Here is an 18,316-nt window from a genome sequence, read left to right on the forward strand (position 1 = left end):
TAGTAACAATACATTAGACTATTACTCCACTAGAAGGTTCATAGTCAGTTAACTGTATGTGGTTTAGTCAAATAATGAATTGCATATAAAACAAATTGCATATAAAACAAAATTTTAAAAAGCATCCTTTATTTTTAAGATGTGCAAACATGCAACATAGCTGACATTGTCTTAGAAGAGGTATTCCTTCTCCCTTTGTACAGAGGAAGGAATGCCTCTTTTTAAGATGGCACTTTCAAATTGCTGCATTTAGTAAATATTTGTATGTAAACAAACACAACAAAAAAATTAAATCTGTGTCCCGATTAATCAAGGGCACCTTATGAATTAAGCAAATGTTCTAAATGGATTAATCTAACATTAATTGACTAAGTTCTGCAGCTGTACCTTGGGTTTACAGCCATGCAAAACAGCATGAGAGGGGCTGAAGTCCATACCAGTAACACTGTGAATCTTATTCCAGAGGGGTAATTGTGATAGTGTGATGTAGGAAAATGAAACAGGAGTCCAGTCGCACCTCAAAAACTGACAGCATTTTTTCCAGCATAAGCTTTCTTCTGATCACAGCACTGTCCATTGCTAACAGGCATATCCTTACTGACCCAGTAAACCCCTTATTTCCCCTCCAGATCTCTGTCCTTAATCATGTGAAGCCCCAGACAAGAATAGGGTCACCATACCTTAAGCACTAGACTGGAAAAATGAAGATTTCTGGAAAACCAGAGCCTGAGGCTGGTGTTGTAGGCATTCTCCTTCTTGTTTTCCAAAAGGACATCCACTGAGACCTTCCGCTTTCCTTTACGGATCACATGAGGCTTCTGCCTGGAACAGGGAAAGAAGAGGATAACTATCTGGCTTGCAAAAAAAAAGTGCCAGCTGAATGACACCCAACTGTAACTCCCAGCCCAGACATCCATATTCTTCCTACGGGGCATACATTCATGTATGCTTGCTTACGTACAAACCTGGAATATGCCGAGGTTTTGGTCTCGCTTGACATGACCCCAGCTCTCCCCACTCACCACCACCTTCACCACAGAAATAACAAATACAGGCTGATTCCGCACACGTTGGATAATGCACTTTGAATGCACTTTATCAATCGTTTGAGGTGGATTTTTTGTTCCGCACATGAAAAACTCCATTCCAAATGATCTATAAAGAGGATTGGAAGTGCATTATCCAACGTGTGTGGAATCACTAATAGTGGCCTGGCAACTGAATGGCTAATTTTTTTTTTAAAGAATTTTTACTTAAAAGAAAAGATGTAAAAAAAGATAGAAAGTGAAAAATTAAAGATTATACGACCACTACATTGGAAATTGAGTTGAGACTTATAAACAGTACATTTGGAATTAATTTGAGAGTTATACAAGCACAGTACTTAAAATTAAACTAGTAGAATACATTAAAAATTGCCATAATTAAACATAAATTATATAACAACTCTCCATCTCTCTCCTTAATTAATTTTACTTATAGAAACGATAATATCAGCTTCTATTTTCATTCCCTCAATTCTCTATATATTATCTTCGTGTCTTTATATTCAGTTATCTTAATTATTGTTAAGTTCTTCCTAAATAGTCAAAGAAATCCTCTGAATGGCTGATTCAATAGTCTCTCAGGACCTCTAGTGCTCCAGTCAGGCTGCATAATTTATGTTGGTTTGTATAACAGATATCAGGATGGAGAATTTAGCTACCATTGAAGCACAATAGCCTCAGCTATGAAATCTATAGGCTTTGATCCTCCCACTGTTTATTCAATTAAATTGACAATTATCTCCCTCTCTTAAAAAGAGAGAGAGAGAGAGAGAGAACAGAAATCTGTTGCTGGAAAAACTGCCTCAGAGAATGGGAGGGGATTCTAAGGTAGTGATGTCACCAGCTTACAGCCAATCAACTCCGTGCACAGCCAACTTTGGCTTTAAGTATGCAGCGTTTGATTCTACAGTTTGTTAAATTGTAGAGCTCTGTACACGCTCTTAGGGAACATGAGCCAGGCTGCCTGAAGAATCCTTGACTTGGATCTCCTGATATCTCCCCCGCTTTGCAGGAAGAGAGAGAGAGAGAGAGAGAGCTGATTTCTACCTGGATCCAGTGATATCCATCTGGGCTTGCAACACCAGATCTGTTACACACTCGTTGTCCTCTCCACAGTCCTTGAAGAAGGGGATCTGGAAAGCAACCAACAGAGTAATTCTGTGAGGTGCAAAGCACTGCATTATGAATGAAGTGAAAGAGGATTTATTGGCCAACCTCAGCATGCCCCTAATGTACAAGTCCAAGCAGTGATTTCTGTTTTCAATATCCTCAGTTCTCAGTTGTTGAAGATCTTGTGTAGTGTTGGTTACCATTGTCTTGGCTCGGTTCAAATACATTATTTGCAGCATCAGATACACCTTGCAATTTAGAGGAATGCTTGTACAATATGCTTGCAATGTTTGATCATTTTGTAGTTCTAGTCCTAGTGCATTGCTCACTGGATATCTTATGCTGTTTGATTTCAATGCTTTTACATTTTCTAATCCCAATTAAGTCTCAGTGAGAAAAACAAGCTATAAATCAAGAGAATAAATAAATGAATACCCAATCTGCAATGAAATCTTGTTTTCCTAGGTCCAAACAAAGCATCATTTTGTTCATCAGATGAAGCATTTAAGAACTTCAGAACTATATTGGAGTTCATGTTGACTCCTTCAGCTGAGTGAATGGGGCCCTCCTTACGCATGCGTACTCACTAGTTTCCTAACTGTAGTGGTGGATTTCTCGTCTAGTACGGGGCCGGGTTCAGCGTCGTTCAGTGCGAACTTGACCATGACTGCAACAGGCCTCAGGTAATCCGAAGTGTCCTGCAAGGGAGAATGAACCCTGGATCATTAACCAGCAGTTGAGGTATTTTAACATGATCTCATGCTTCAGGGAAAATTGTTCCAAAAGGGTAGAAAATGTAACAATGCCAGCTGTGCCCTTTCTATATCCTGACATGGGGGTTTCCATAGGCAAAAGCAGAGTTCCATAGGAAGGGCCTGGGACTTCTCCCTGCTCCCCTCTCTGCAAACGCATCTTGGTTGTGCCAGAAACCACAGTACCGACAGCTTGTGTTGACTGGCAGCAGGAAACCAATCAAATGTTCCTAAAGCTTCGTGCAGCTGTGCCTTGGAACAAGAACACGTTGTGAGATTGTATCATACACCTCTGCAGTTTCCCTCCCACTTTGACCTACACAACTTCTTTATAAACTGCCCACTGTCAAAACCTAAATTTTAGAACATCCATAAGCACATGGGGTCTTGCTCTGAATTTTCTGCGCTGAGCAGGAGGGTTGGACTAGATGCCCAACAAAATTCCTTTAAACGCCACAACCAGCATAAGAGAGCCCTGCAGTCCAAAAGGCCATCAGCTCTAGCATCGTGTTCTCATTCATGGCCAGTCAGATACTACTGGGAATCCTACAAGCAGGATGAGAGAGCAGCAACCTTTCATTGTCCAAAGCAACTCTTACTCTCTTAGGCAGGGGTCATTTTGTAGAAAAAGAGCTGGAGGAATTCATTAGCATAACTGATTAGCATATGCCACACCCCTTGGCATCACCAGAAATGGCATTAGCATAACTGATTTGCATATGCCACACCCCCTGACATCACCTATCCTGACTGTTTTGGACCCAATCCTGGCCATTCAGGGCTGAAATTGGGCCCAAAATGGCAAAAGGGGGCTGAAAAGGGGCCCAAAATGGTCAGGATCAGGCCACTGATGAGTGGGAGAGTGATCCACCACCCGTCAGAGGCCCAATCCGGGCCGTTTCAGCCTCAATTCAGGCCGAAATGGGCCCCAAATGACCGAGAGTCAGGTGGGTGGGGCCGCCTGACATGTGACCTCTTCGGGGAACTGCTGGGACTGCGTTCCTGCGTGCTCCCCCTCAAAATGAGCCCTGCTCTTAGGCTGCCTCCAAACATGGAAGTTCCATTCAGCTATAATGGTTAATAGCCACTGACAGATTTCTCTAGGAATTTGTCTAATTATTTTTCAAAGCCACCTGAACCAGGGGTCATGGCCAAATCTGCTGATCCCTCTCCTCACATTGCCTCCGGTTCTCTCACCCATGTCCCTACTATGCCCCTCCATTTGATCTGGCGTCTGGCTCCCCCGCCCCCCGCTGTCCACTATCTCCTCTCTCACAGCTACGTTTCCCCCATTTCCCTTTCTTCCTCTCACCTACTTTCCCACTTAGATCTCTCCCCCTCCGCTGCCATTTCCCTCCCATCGTCTTCTGGCTCTCCTCCTCCCCTTGTGGTCCTCCTGCCCTCCCGCCACCCCCTCACAGCTACCACAGCCTCCCCCCCCTCCCCTTTCCTATCCGAGGCTGCTCTGGTCCGCTTCATCTCCTGGTGGGCCAGGCAACATCAGGCACCCAAACATTGTTTTTCTTCCTACTATGTTTGCACAGCTTCAGAAACCACATTTTTTACTTTTCCAATTTCTTTTTTTAATCCCCTGCTCCTCCTTCTAAAGTTTTCACAATTCTCTACAAGCCCTGAAACAAACATATATCTCAGTCCTAGATGCCTCCCCCTTGCAAATGTTTTAAGCCACTCATTGGGGCCACCCATCACTATCAGATGATGAGACAGAGAAATCTTTCCCTATGTATTCTATATGCACCATTTGTAATTTTATAACCTTCTGTCATGTTGTCCCTCCACCAGTCTTGCTTTTTATTAAGCTAAAAAGCTCCAAATTCTTTTCCTTACAGCGAAGGTGCTCGACCCCCATAATCAGTTTGGCTGCTCTTTTCTGCCCTCATCTAACTCAATTTCATTTTGCTCTTTTTCACAAATTCTGATAAGTTTGTTGATAAGAGCTGTTGAACTCTTGCAAAGCTTATCTTTCATACCCCTATGGTCGACCGTATTGAGAAGTGAAATGCTTGGTAATACTTTAAAGGAAATCAGTTAAAATAATGATGGGATGGCCCAGCAGTTATTATTGCTCGTGCTAGAGTACTACAGAGGTCTCTGTGTTATGAAAGTGAATGATAAACTATAGTCTGGCTCACACCGTGCATTCAAAATTTCTCCTGCACTGAAGAGAGAGCCAGAGAGCAAAGTCCTTTTGACAAGTTTGTACCAGCCTAAATTCCTTTATTTCTGGGAAAAAACCTGATTGGGAGGAAAAGCAGGGCATAAATATCTAAATATTATAAGCATCTAAGTATTTATAATAAATAAGTTTAAAGATACAAAATAGGAACAGTGATTTAGAGGGGCTGATATCAGAAACCAGGAACGCATCCTTGGAAAGAGGGACAGTTAGAGCACATAGAACGTTATCTGGCTGAACTAGTCTATAGAAGAGAAGGCAACATATCAGTTGACAATCAGAGCTCAATGCTCCTTTGATGCAGCTCTTAAAGCCACAGGGTTATTGCCCTACTGGAATTGCATAATGGGGAATTTTTTCAAAAACACACGAGTTGGTTTGTTTTGCATCCTCTTGTTCTGGCAAGATGCCAGGAAAAGAAACTTCTGGACATGTTTATATAGTTCTGGCCACTTGGCAGCTCTGTAAACCACACAAAGAGTCCGAGTTAAGTGCCACACTCACGATCATGTGAAAATGGACTGTCGAACACACTGTCCTGCCCACAATGGCCCGAATTCTCTTCTGAAGCAGCTTTTGGGAGGTGTCATCGAAGATGGCCCTCATCCCAAACTTCCTGTCATCCAGGGAGATGTTGAATTTTAGACCTAGGACCCAAGCAAGCGGATGAAGTCATGGGATCAGCAGTCAGCCAACCACAAGGCTCACCGAGGGAGACGGCCACCCTTACTTCCAAGAGCAAGCCTGAAGACACTCACTAAACTGGCTGTCCCTCCGGCCAAGAGAGCGGGAAGATGCCCTGAAGCAGATGTCAGCAGTGACGCAAAGAGACTCCTTGCCGTTTCTGTAGCAGTTCTTCTGGATCACGTTGATAGATGAAGGGTTGGCCGAAATGGAAGCATTGACCTGCACGATCCTCCTTGACCTGACCCCCTCAGCGACAAGAAAAGAATCATTAAAAACAACTTTACAGCTCCCACACAAGATGCGACATGAGCCTTGGTCACAAGTCACAGTGAATGCATGTACAATCCATGTACACACTTGATATTTCTTTATATGTAATTCTCAAGCTACATTCAAAACATGTACTACTGAATGGTACCAACATTATCCAGGCACTGGTACCTGGTTTCATTTGTAAAGTGAATGCATATTGGCGCCTTCTTCCAAACAGGTGTGTGTGTGTACATGCAAGTTGTATGCGCCTTCACTGTAACATGTGTACAGGGCTTGAGTGAGTGAGGCTAAGCAAATCATCAATAAGTAGAAAGAGAGATGCCCTAATCTGTCACCTATTCTGACATCTGCTGCATAAATATGCATAGCTTGGAATTATATCTTCACATGTTAATTAATTGCGTGTGTTCCTAGAATTCATACCACTCTGCTCTTTTTCCAAGGCTGTCTACTCTATGATAAACTCCGGTCATTCTCAAGGCACCTATTCCTGCAGATTCCTCACTTTTATGTCTTTGAATGTGTTCCCTGGAAGCTTAAGCCATAAGAATCTTGGGTCAGGATGAGCGTCTATTCATACACATTCCCCACAATAATTCCAACTTCTGTTACCCCAGAAGTGAATTATTTAATTGGTGTTGCAGTTTGTCAATCCCCTTTGAATCAAATTAACATGGTAAAGTAAAATAGGACATTTTGGAGTTCATTAATTCATAGGGTCACCAGAAGTCAGAAGCAACTTGATGGCACATAACATCCAAAGCAGGGCTTTTTTCTGGGAAAAGAGGTGGTGGAACTCAGTGGGTTGCCCTCCGAGAAAATGGTCACATGGCTGGTGGCCCCGCCCCCTGATCTCCAGACAGAGGGGAGTTTAGATTGCCCCTTGCTGGGCAAGCTAAACTCCGCTCTGTCTGGAGATCAGGGGGCGGGGCTACCAGCCATGTGACCATTTTCAAGAGGTTCCGGAACTCCGTTCTACCACGTTCCCACTGAAAAAAAGCCCTGATCCAAAGTAAAGAACAAACCGTGTATATTTTTCTCATCCCTGCAGGCTGGTCACACCCAGGAGTTCTCTTCAGGGGTGTCATGACTCCCTCTGACCAGCTTGGAGACTCTTACTCAGGGGAAGAACCTGAGGAGCCGAGGCTGGTAAATGAAAGGGACCAGAGAGAGCCCAGTTATGCAGAGGTACCCACTGATAATCAGGCCTTCCTGCCAGAGCCTACAAAGGAAATCTTGCCATCGCCATCTGAGATGGCTGCTAAGCCTCCTCTGAGAAAGACTTGAACTCAGGTCTATAGCTTCTGCCCTGGCCCTCTCCCATGCCACAGGAGAAGCGATGGCAGAAGGCCCGGGCCAAGATGATGCAGAGCAGGTGAAGTGCCAGACTGGCTTCACGCAACCCAACCATTGAACTAGATCCATGCGTTGATGGCAGTACTTCCTAATCAGGGACCAACGCAGCCTCAGGGGCTCTTGCACCTGCATGCAGACCAGCTGGGGTCAATTACTTCTCAGCCTATTTAGGCTGAGGTCTGGAAAGACAGCCTTGCTGGATCCACAAGCCCTGTGTCCCGAGTTTCCGCTCAAGCATCCAGCTTCTAGTTTGCAGCTCCAGCCTACACCCCAAGACTTACCCACCCAGACCAAAATCCATACTTCAGAGGAAACTTGACTGGGCCTGACTGCAGAGTAGAGGATGAGGGTGAACTAGACACTACGAGGAACACGTGGCTGGCTGCTACCAAAAGCAACAACATCACATTTCCTCTGTAACATCTAGTGAAAGAAGACTTGTGATGTGACATCACTGCATTCCGAGTTCCTCTGCTTTCCTTGATTGGCTGCTGCTTGCAAGGGGTGGAGTAAGCGGCCTGTAATGACACCCTGTCTTGTGTTTTCTTTTACTAGACATTGTCTGGGAAATCTGGGAGGAGACATGGGGTTGCTGTTATTGGTGGCAGCTATGCTTTCCTTTTAACACCTCATTTGGCCCCGAAAGGGTATTCTATTCAGTCCATGTTGTTGTGAGAGTTGTTTTTAAAATCCCCGGGAAGCCTCTTCATTCATCACTCTCAACATCTTTCTGCTACTCACCTCAAGACCACCGCAGCACCCTGGGCGCCCACAGCGAGGTCCACCAGACCGTCACCATCCAAATCAATTTGCCCATCCAAGCTGCGGCCAAAGTAGGTGAGGCCTCGGCGAAGCCCTGCCGATTCAATTCGCTGTCAGAAAGAACAAACCAAAGGATTGAAGAAAGATACAACAATTTAAGAGCGGTGAGGTCTACTCAGGAAACAGCCACACGGTGATCAATACAGAGTTGTTTCCAGCGTTGTGTGTGTGTGTGGGGGTGGGTGGGATTTCTTCATGTACGAAGCAGCAGCTCGCTGTATATTGTGCTGATCGGCTGCCTCCTGGTGATGTCACCAAGAAACCTCCCCTCCCCCTATTTTTAGAGAGAGCCTTTGCATTAAAAGAAGTTTCTGTTTCTTCTTATTAAAGGACTGAATATATAAACGCTCATGCGGTGCTTTAAAAGATGTACAGAAAAAGATGAACGACATGCCTGAAGCACGAGAGGGAAGGGCAAAGTTGCTTTATCCTTTCATTTCTTTATTATTCAGCCCTTTATTCATTCATTGTTTTGCAATGTTGGGCTTTTCCTACAGAAGTGCAAAGTGTATTATGCGTGATGACAGAATTCATCCAACATTATCTTCTTCCCATCCATCCCCCCCCCCCCCCCGTCTCACATTAGTTCTTTTCTGGGAAAACTCTGTACTGTATTCTATATTTGTAAAATAAATTTCACATCAGCTTTGCAATGCGTTTGATTTTATTTGGCTGCCTTTCAGTTATACCATTTATGCCCTGCTTGTCTACTTAGGACTTACTACAAGAAGTCTAAAACAATAAGCATGATGGGTCGAATCCTGTGGAGTTGTTCTGCTGACTGTGCTGAATTCTGTGGGTGTGAAGAGTCTCAAACAGTCAGTTATGCTTAGGGCCAAGCTAGAAGTGACAAATTGCACTTGAATGGCAAGTGAACAGACTCACATGTATTCCTCCCTGTTCACTTGTGCTCCACTCGATCACATAGTGGAGAGCAAGTGAACAGGGAGGAATACATGTGAGTCTGTTCATTTGCCATTCAAGTGTAATTCGTCACTTCTAGCTTGGCCCATAGTGTTTCAGAATACAGGGATCTTTACTGTTGTATCACTGCTGTTTGGATTTTAACGTGATACTTTGTTACTGTTACAGTTTCAGCACTGCAATAAGCCTTGATTGTTATTTTTTTAGGAGACAGCCAGGGTAGAACATTGTTTCTCAAAGGAGACACAACCAGTTGCTAATGGAGACAGGCACTCCCTCCTTCCACACTTTCACACACAGAGGCACACCACGGACTGGTCACTCGACACCAGCTTTCATATTACCTGTTTGAAGCGGGGCAGCACAGTGGTGCGGTACCCATGATATATGTAGACAGCCCCCTGGTGATTGTCCTCCAACGGTGCTCCAACCACCACATCGTTAAAGCTGTCGTGATTGAGATCAGGAACGGCCAGCAAGGAGTAGCCAAAACGAGCATCTTGAGGTTTCGGGTCAGCGTGGAGTGTCCCATTGAAAGACAGGAGTGGCTTTAAGACACAGAAAGTGAGTTATTAAATGTGAAGAACAGAAGAACATCAGAAGAGCCTTGCTAGATCAGAGCAGTGATGCATCTAGTCCAGCTAACTAGTTGCCCTGGAGGGTCAATAAATGAAGCATCAAGGCCAAAGCATTCCCTTTGTGCTGTCTTCTAGCATTGGGTATTCAGAGAGTTACTGCCTCTGGACATGAAAGTTTCCTTGACTCACCATCATTAATAGCCATTGATGGACCTCTAACTACAAGAATCTGTCTAATCCTCTTTGAACGCCACCCACTGGCAATGAATTATACAAATTAATCACTTGTTGGGTAAAGAAGTATTTTCTTTTATCTGTTCTATCAACCTTTCTAGGTTCCCTCAAGTCATAGCTGATTTATGCTGACCACTGGTGGGGTTTTCATAGCAAGAGACTAACAGAGGGGGTTTGCTGTATTGTCGAAGGCTTTCACGGCCGGAGAACGATGGTTGTTGGGGGTTTTCCGGGCTGTATTGCCGTGGTCTTGGCATTGTAGTTCCTGACGTTTCGCCAGCAGCTGTGGCTGGCATCTTCAGAGGTGTAGCACCAAAAGACAGAGAGGGGGTTTGCCATTGCCTGCCTCCACAATCTTGGTCTTCGTTGGAGGTCTCCCATCCAATTACTAACCAAGGGCGACCCTGCTTAGCTTCTGAGATCTGAGGAGATCAGGCTCACCTGGGCTATCCGAGTTAGGGCACATCCCTTCTTCCTTTGACAGAATAAAGACAGGAACTATTCCAAAAGTGTCACCTGTAATTTTAAAAAAAGTTTTCCTCTCTCTCTTAGCAGAGAATTGATGGGGAGGAGCCAAAGGTGCTCCAGCCACACCCAGCCAGGCTTTTAAGAAGCTAATAGCCTCCTAGGCAGAAGACATTGAGATGGCCAGCTCTTACCTCTCATTGAAGATAATGACACCTAGCAAGGAAGAAGGATTCGGGAGGTTTAAAATGATAGAAAAGAGCCCAGTAGCACCTTTAAGACTAAACAACTGGACTCTACTATTTTGCAACTACAGACTAACACAGCCAGGGCTTTTTTTCAGCTGGAACGCAGTGAAACGGAGTTCTAGAACCTCTTGAAAATGGTCACATGGCTGGTGGCCCCACCCCTGATCTCCAGACAGAGGGGAGTTTGGATTGCCCTCCGCGCATGCGGCACGGAGGGCAATCTAAACTCCCCTCTGCCTGGAGATCAGGGGGTGGGGCCACCAGCCATGTGACCATTTTCTCCGAGGGCAACCCACTGAGTTCCACCACCTCTTTTCCCAGATAAAAAGCCCTGAACACAGCTAACTCCTCTGGATAAAATGACAGAAAATCTCTTCCCGGAGACTTCAGGAAAGGCTTTTTTGACCATCCTCAGGGGGTGGGCAAACAGAGAAAATAAAACCTCTTGGCTCACAGGGGGAGTGTCCTTTTGGCTGATTCTATCTAGGAAGAAGGAGTTCTCCTTCTGAGTCATTTCCAGCTCAAAAGAGCTACATTCACGGATCCCTGGGTGGGAGAAGTAGCAAGCAGTTTATGTTTGTCCCTTGTTTAGGCAGCCATCGCCATGTGGAAGACTGCAGGCCTGAACAAAGACTCCAAGGTAACAGGAAGTTCTTAGAACACAGCACTTGTAAAGTTAAAGAGCATGCCTTAGAATAAGATCAGCTAGGACATGTACAGAGTGAGGGACAGAGGAATTGCATGCCTACACTTTTTGTTTTAGGATCCCTTGCTCAATCCCTTGATGTGCTGAAAGGATGCTTGTGCATATTTTCTTTTTTATAAATGCCTTATAAAATTGAATGCTGGTAGCTGTTCTCTGTACCACACGGACTTCTACTACTCAAAAACTCTATTTAAATGGGCACCATAAGAAGAGGGTGATGTATTCACAAACTGCTGATCTCCCAGGGGTGCACAAGTGCAGTAAGCAGTCCACATGGTAACCAGATGCAGAATAGCAAGGAGACACAGGCACAAGGTGGGGCCTTAGAACGGCAACGCACAAAAGGGAAGCTGGGAGCAAGGTTTCTCTCAGTGGGCAATTACAAAGGCCAGGTGGTGGCAGTGGTGTACCAACAGAAGGAGTGAACACCCCTCCAAGGGTTGGGGGAAGCCAAGAGAGTGGCACATTGCCAGGTGGAGACTTGGACGGCTGCTGGTGTCCAGTTGCCTTGAAAGGCAAGATAGAGCAGCACCTGCAGGGCAGAAGGGCTGTTCTGCCATAATATGAAAAAAGGATTAGACACACTCATGGATTAGAAGTGGAGTATCAATGACTGTGTGGGTGTTATATGCTATCAAGTAGCTTCTGACTTATGGTGACCCTATGAATGAAACCATCCTATCATTAACAGGCTTGCTTACATCTTGCAAACTGTACCAATGGCCATGGGCTGTGAAATCTAAACAGAACCTCCATATTCAGAGGCAGTACATCTCTGAATATCAGATACTGGGGGGAGGGGAGATCTCGAGGGGCCTGTTGCCTTCATCACTTACTTGTGTGCTTCCTGGAAGCATCTGGCACTGATGGGAAAAGGATGCTGTACTAGATGGACCTTGATCTTGTGTATGTTTTTCCCCAGATACAGTCTCAGAGTATGCAAGGGAAAGGCCTCAGAATGGAGGAAATGGACTCATCATTAGTTAAAGGAGGGTCACTTGTCTAATGATCACGTCTACCCCAATTTTATGTCTACATGACAGTCTCTTCCTGCTCAAAATGCACTCACCAGTCCCACTCTGTACATATAAACCCGGCCCATTTCCTTGTTCTGCGCACCCAAGAACATGGGTGCAGCCACCAGCAAGACATCTGTGATTCCATCTCCATTCACATCCACAGGACACACTTCACTTCCAAAGTATGAGCCAATCTGGGAAGGAAGATCCTGTCATCATACAGCCTTCTTCATGCTGGACACAGTTTACACAAACATCTCCATTTTGTAGAAGTTTTCAAGTCCCCCACCTCCCAAAGACCACTAACACCAGCTTACTAGAATCAGCTTGCCTGTCTTCAGAATCATATCTGTGCCCATGAGGACTGGTAACCTGTAAGCTGAAATACTCATCAAGGGCCAAATGGCATGTGCTATAGAGCTCTGACACGCAAGTGAAGTCATACAAACAAGAGTACCTCTGAACTATATTGCAAACAGCCAGTGGGGTATGAGGGTAAGACAGGTAAAGTGATTCCACACACGTTGGATAATGCACTTCCAATCCTCTTTATAGATCATTTGGAATGGAGATTTTTATGTGCGGAACAAAAAATCCACCTCAAACGATTGATAAAGTGCATTGAAAGTGCATTATCCAAGGTGTGCGGAATCAGCCCTAGACTGAGGAGATGCAGGCTCAGTTTTTTTACTCAGCCACTGGATGACTTTGGGCCAATCACCATATATTAGCCTAAAATACTTCAAAAGATTGTACAGATAAAACAAGAGTGGGTAAGACTCTATGGAGTGTGGAGAAATGCCAACCCAAGAATTCATCCCAATAATTTATTGAGACTGCTCTCTGCCTATGTTCAGGAGCCCATGTACAGGATAGTAACTGGCAGAAGGAGGGAGTTGAAGCAAAGAGCCTTCAACTCCCCCAGCCTAGAGTACTCAAGCTCTTAGTTATTGCTGATAGCACGGGCCAAAGCCGTTTGTTTTTGGCAGAGCTGGGGAGTGAGGTGAAGGGGCGGTGGTCTCTGGAGAAGACTTGGGATGGCCATGGGGTTTTTCTGACCTCCCAGGGGCCAACCAGAAGGAAAAGGGAAGGGCTTGTGAGTCTGTTCCTTCACAGAGGCTTTTAAAAAGTTATTTTCTTCATTTATTGTCTGCCTTTCTTTCTGAGGGTCAAGGCAGATTATTACAACTTTAAAAAAATGTAATAAAGCAGTATAATACATACAATAAACAATGCAATAAAGTGGCCTAAAAAGTTCACAGACATTGGGCCATTTCCAGATGGCTTACCTTCTGCCGCTCGATGCCGCAACGCCGCGGCTCGTGCTGTGGCGAACGCGAAATATCGTGTTTTCTCGCGCGAGTTTTGCACGATGTTGCGCAAAACTCACGCGAGAAAACGCACTATTTCGTATTTTCTCCAGCACGAGCCACGACGTTGCGGCATGGAGCGGCAGAAGGTAAGCCGTCTGGAAACGGCCATTAACTCTACAACCACCTTCCCTTTACAATAATGCCCTCTGGAACAACACCTTTTTAAACAGTCTACAGAATGATAAACACAAAGGAAGACTACAGTATTTGACATTTCAGAATCAAGGGGGCAACTTTTAAAGGGCCTCAAGCCCCAGAAATCAGCTGCAACTCATAGCACCAACTTGTATCTCACCTGCTCTCCCGTGAGGGCCTGCGAGATAGTCACACGGCCTCCGCTGCTCATTTCAAAGAGGATCACTTTCCCCTTGTGCTTAAAGCGGGGGGCACCTGCCACATAGAGACCCTTCCCATTCCTGAGTCTGATTGAAGAGACTGTATAGCCTGGGAAGAGAGCAAAAGAGGAGGAATTCAGCCCTAGCTTGACTGGATCTCCTTGGTCATGTCACTTACACAGCAGTCCTAAGTGCCTGTGGAGAGATCTGTCCAAGAACCTCCACATTATTTACCTGCTTTGGCCCTAATATTGTATTACAAATGGTTGCATCGGTCATTTTTGTTATATAAACTTTCCTTCTGTGGCTGCCCCTTTATGAAAAAGCAGCGTCATTTGAAATGCCTCGGGATAATTTTTGTCACTTTGCCATGGGAATACATTGTTTTTAGTATTATTTATTATAATCATTTATTTATAGTCCGCCTTTCTCACTGAGGCCCAAGGTGGGTTACACAGTGCAAGCAAAATACAATATGATCAACAACTGAGCAAAATACAATAATGAGCCACAGTTAGGTCATTCAGTGAGCAGATACAATAGGGAATGGCAGCAGAGAATTTGAAACAAGCATAAAGGCGAGGACAGAGTTTTGCAACCTTGTGTGGGCTTCTGCTATATTTTTTTCCTGTTTGGGTTGCCATAAAAAGGTGAAGGTAACGGTAGTCCCCTGTGCAAGCACCGAGTCATTACTGACCCATGAGGGGACGTCGCATCAGGACGTTTTCTTGGCAGACTTTTTATGGGGTGGTTTGCCATTGCCTTCCCCTGTCATCTACACTTTACTCCCCAGGAAACTGGGTACTCATTTTACCAACCTGGGAAGGATGGAAGGCTGAGTCAAGCTTGAGCCGGATACCTGAACCCAGCTTCCGCCAGAATCGAACTCAGGTGGTGAGCAGAGCTTGGGCTGCAGTACTGCAGCTTACCACTCTGCGCCACGGGTTGCCATAAGGCATCTGCAATTTGATGGCATTTCCCACCACCAATAAAGCACTGCATGTTTCCTTACCAAGGTAAGCTGCATGGTTTTTCAGTTCCAAAGGGAATTCCCTCTGAAAAGCTTCCCTCGGAGGGATGATCCGCCTGCCATTGCTCTCCTTCAGGACTCCACCGTCCCAGTCGTATGCTCCAACCATGCCAAAGAGGATTCCATCCTGCCAGGGAAGAAGCAAGGAATCAGCAGTCAATCCATGCAATGCAAAGAAGAAGAGTTCTCTATCACTCAAAAGCATGCTTCCAGGATCTTAAAACAAAGGATAGGTTCAATTCAGCCATTCTTTTAACTGGGAAATGTCACCACAAGGTGAAGAATCCCTGTTGATACTTGCAAGGTTCTTCTTGCACGCCCCTCGAAGTGGTGAAATAGAGGCGCAACCACATGAAAATCCTGCCTTCCCATTTCCATAGCTGTATCCCATCACATTGCAGGGTGCTTGTGTAAGAACAACAACTAATCACAGTATAGCAAGATTTGAATCCAGTAGTACCTTAGAGACCACAACATTTTCAGGTAGAGGCTTTCGAGAGTCAAATCTCTCTTCTTCAGATACCAACACAGCTACCTCCCTGAAACTAAGTTCAGGAAAAGTGCATACAGTTTGAATATATGTCCTACTTTTTTAGTGAGTGGAAGGTACAGAGAAATCTTGCTGATCTTTCAGGTGCTACTGGACTCAAATCTTGCTCTTCTACAGCAGACCGACACGGCTACCCACCTGAAACTAGCCACAGAATGATCAGAGTTCTAAACTGTGAAAGGAAGGTGGGATATTGCAAAACTGCAGGGGAGGATCCTGAAGTAGATGATACCTTCACCCATACCCTCTCCTGCGGGTTAAGAGGTGGGTAGACTGAGTGCTCTCTGGCAGAGGACCTTCCCTGATCCACTCTGGATTTCATGGGGCAACTGCCTACTCATTACTTCTTCCATCCCCGTGCAATCTGGAAAGAAGGAACTCAGAAAGATTTGCTGCTTTGCTCTCATGGTGCTTTTCTTTATGTGGATCTAGAAAAGGACGAGAGATCCTACTCTATTCCTCTTCTAATGCCAGTTCAGGATTACTGCAGGGTCCTGCAGGATCCTCCTATGCAGCAGCAGGCTGTAGACGGTACAGCCCTGCAGTGTCTCCGCATACCCCCGAGGAACAGGATATTCCCCCTCCCCCATAGCACTAGATTAGAAAGGGAGATAAAAAGTTTAGAAGGATTTTATCACATTATGGTGAGATTTCCATATTAAGAACATCCTCTTTGGGAAATTCATCAGGATAGACCTGAATATAAAGCTTCACATTATTTCTTCTTTGTTTTTCCAGCAAACTGTTTAATCATAGAACTTTAGAAGCAGCACTGGGCATGAGCTAATGAATTATATGCTCAAACAGGTATAGAATATCCTAAAACATTCCTTGATCAATGTTCCAGAGGAGTTAGCCGTGTTAGTCTGTAGTAGCAAAATCGAAAAGTCGGTTAGTCTTAAAGGTGCTATTGGACTCTTTTCGATCTTGATCAATGTGTTAGTGTTCCTTGTAGAAGTGAACAGCGCCAATAACTTTTGGGGGGAGAAAATAAAGGAGAATGCTGAATAACGTGTGGTGATGGGTGCTAAGCCTACCTGTCCCCTGTGGACTCTGGGAAGCGGGGCAGCATTTCCCCTCTCTCGTCTGTGTTTCATTGCAGCTCACTGGTTTTGTCCCTTATGAGCCAAAAGAAGTAACTGAGAACTCAATCTGTTCCTATCTGTATATGCCTGTCCCCCCTCTATTCACATAGTCGCACTGCTTGGTCAAGCTAGAGGGTGACAGAGCTCAAATGTTCACATGGTTTTTTCAGTTCATCTGCTATCCTTACTCCCTACAATCTTCATCCCAATTTCTCAAATGTGCAGGTTCGCAGACTTACAGCACTATCCTAAGAAGGTCTCTGTGTTATGTGCCATCAAGTCACTTCCAACTTATAATGACCTGATGAATGAATGATCTCCAAAACGTTCTATTATTGACAGCCTTGCTCAGGTCTTGCAAACTGAAGGCTGTGGCTTCCTTTATTGAATCAATCCCTGTCTCATGTTCACTCTTCCTCTTTTCCTACCACCTCTAACTTTTTCATAGCATTATTGTCTTTTCTAGTAAGTCCTGTCTTTTCATGATGTGTACAATAGCCTTCTGTTTGGTTATTTTAGCTTCTACTCATGTTGTTCAACGGGGCTTCTTTCCAAGAAAGTATCTTCAGGACTGTAAACTTACAATGCAATCTTAAACAGGAGTTACAACTTTTAAATTCCAATGGTCTTAGAAGAGGTTGACTGTTCAGGATTGCACTGCCCGCTCTCAAATCACTCTGTAAGATTTTATGCCTGCTTACCTCCAGGAGATGCATGGAGAAGCCGATCTGAGACATTTCCAGCTCAAACGAGCTATATTCACGGGTCCCTGGGTGGGAGAAGTAGCAAGCAGTTCATGTTTGTCCCTTGTTTAGGGTAATTTTAATAGGTGCTAAGCAGCCAGATAAATAGACAATTCTACAATAATTTGGGTCACAATGAAATATATATTAAACCATCCCTAAAAAGATAGCAGAATCACCATTTAGTGATTATAGTGTCAGGCTAGGACAGGAGAGATCAAGTTTCAAATTCTCATTTGGTCATGAAGCCAGAGTGACCTTGAGCCAATCGCTCTCTCTTAAGCTATCCATCCTTATAGACTTGTTGAGAGGATAAAACAGATTCAGGGAGAATCACATACATTTTTCCAAGCCCCTCGGAGGAAGACTGGGATAAAAATGTAACAGATAATTTAAAAACTAGATGAAGAAGAATGTAACCTATGTCATGATGAGAAAAGAATGTTGCCCATAGCTCTATATATTGGGCATGGTTTGACATTCACAAACCACAACTGGGAAACTGTAAGTAAGAACAATGATTCTCACATGCAGGGTTTTTTTTCCCACTGGAAAGCAGTGGAACAGAGTTCCGTAACCTCTTGAAAATGGTCACATGGCTGGTGGCCCCGCCCCCTGATCTCCAGACAGAGGGGAGTTTAGATTGCCCTCCGCGCGGGGGCGGGGCCACCAGCCATGTGACCATTTTCTCTGAGGGCAACCCACTGAGTTCCACCACCTCTTTTCCCAGAAAAAAGCCCTGCTCACGTGAATCATTTTTGTTTAATGTTCATAAATCGCAAA

General features: G+C 44.7%; 1 protein-coding gene across 2 annotated transcripts in view; it reads right to left on the bottom strand.

The window, feature by feature from the left end:
- ITGA10 (integrin subunit alpha 10) overlaps positions 1–18,316 on the bottom strand; it is an 83,108-nt gene that overhangs the window by 23,350 nt on the left and 41,442 nt on the right. For both annotated transcript variants that reach the window (XM_054991551.1, XM_054991560.1), the window contains exons 10-20: positions 17,492–17,559; positions 15,138–15,282; positions 14,086–14,234; positions 12,468–12,611; positions 9,512–9,715; positions 8,163–8,293; positions 5,864–6,030; positions 5,610–5,752; positions 2,744–2,854; positions 2,094–2,179; positions 681–822 (exon numbers count right to left, since the gene is read on the bottom strand). In XM_054991551.1, coding sequence (XP_054847526.1) covers positions 681–822; positions 2,094–2,179; positions 2,744–2,854; positions 5,610–5,752; positions 5,864–6,030; positions 8,163–8,293; positions 9,512–9,715; positions 12,468–12,611; positions 14,086–14,234; positions 15,138–15,282; positions 17,492–17,559 — 1,490 coding nt within the window. The remainder of the gene's footprint in view (positions 1–680; positions 823–2,093; positions 2,180–2,743; positions 2,855–5,609; positions 5,753–5,863; positions 6,031–8,162; positions 8,294–9,511; positions 9,716–12,467; positions 12,612–14,085; positions 14,235–15,137; positions 15,283–17,491; positions 17,560–18,316) is intronic.

Source organism: Eublepharis macularius, chromosome 1, assembly GCF_028583425.1.
Source record: "Eublepharis macularius isolate TG4126 chromosome 1, MPM_Emac_v1.0, whole genome shotgun sequence".
NCBI lineage: Eukaryota > Metazoa > Chordata > Lepidosauria > Squamata > Eublepharidae > Eublepharis > Eublepharis macularius.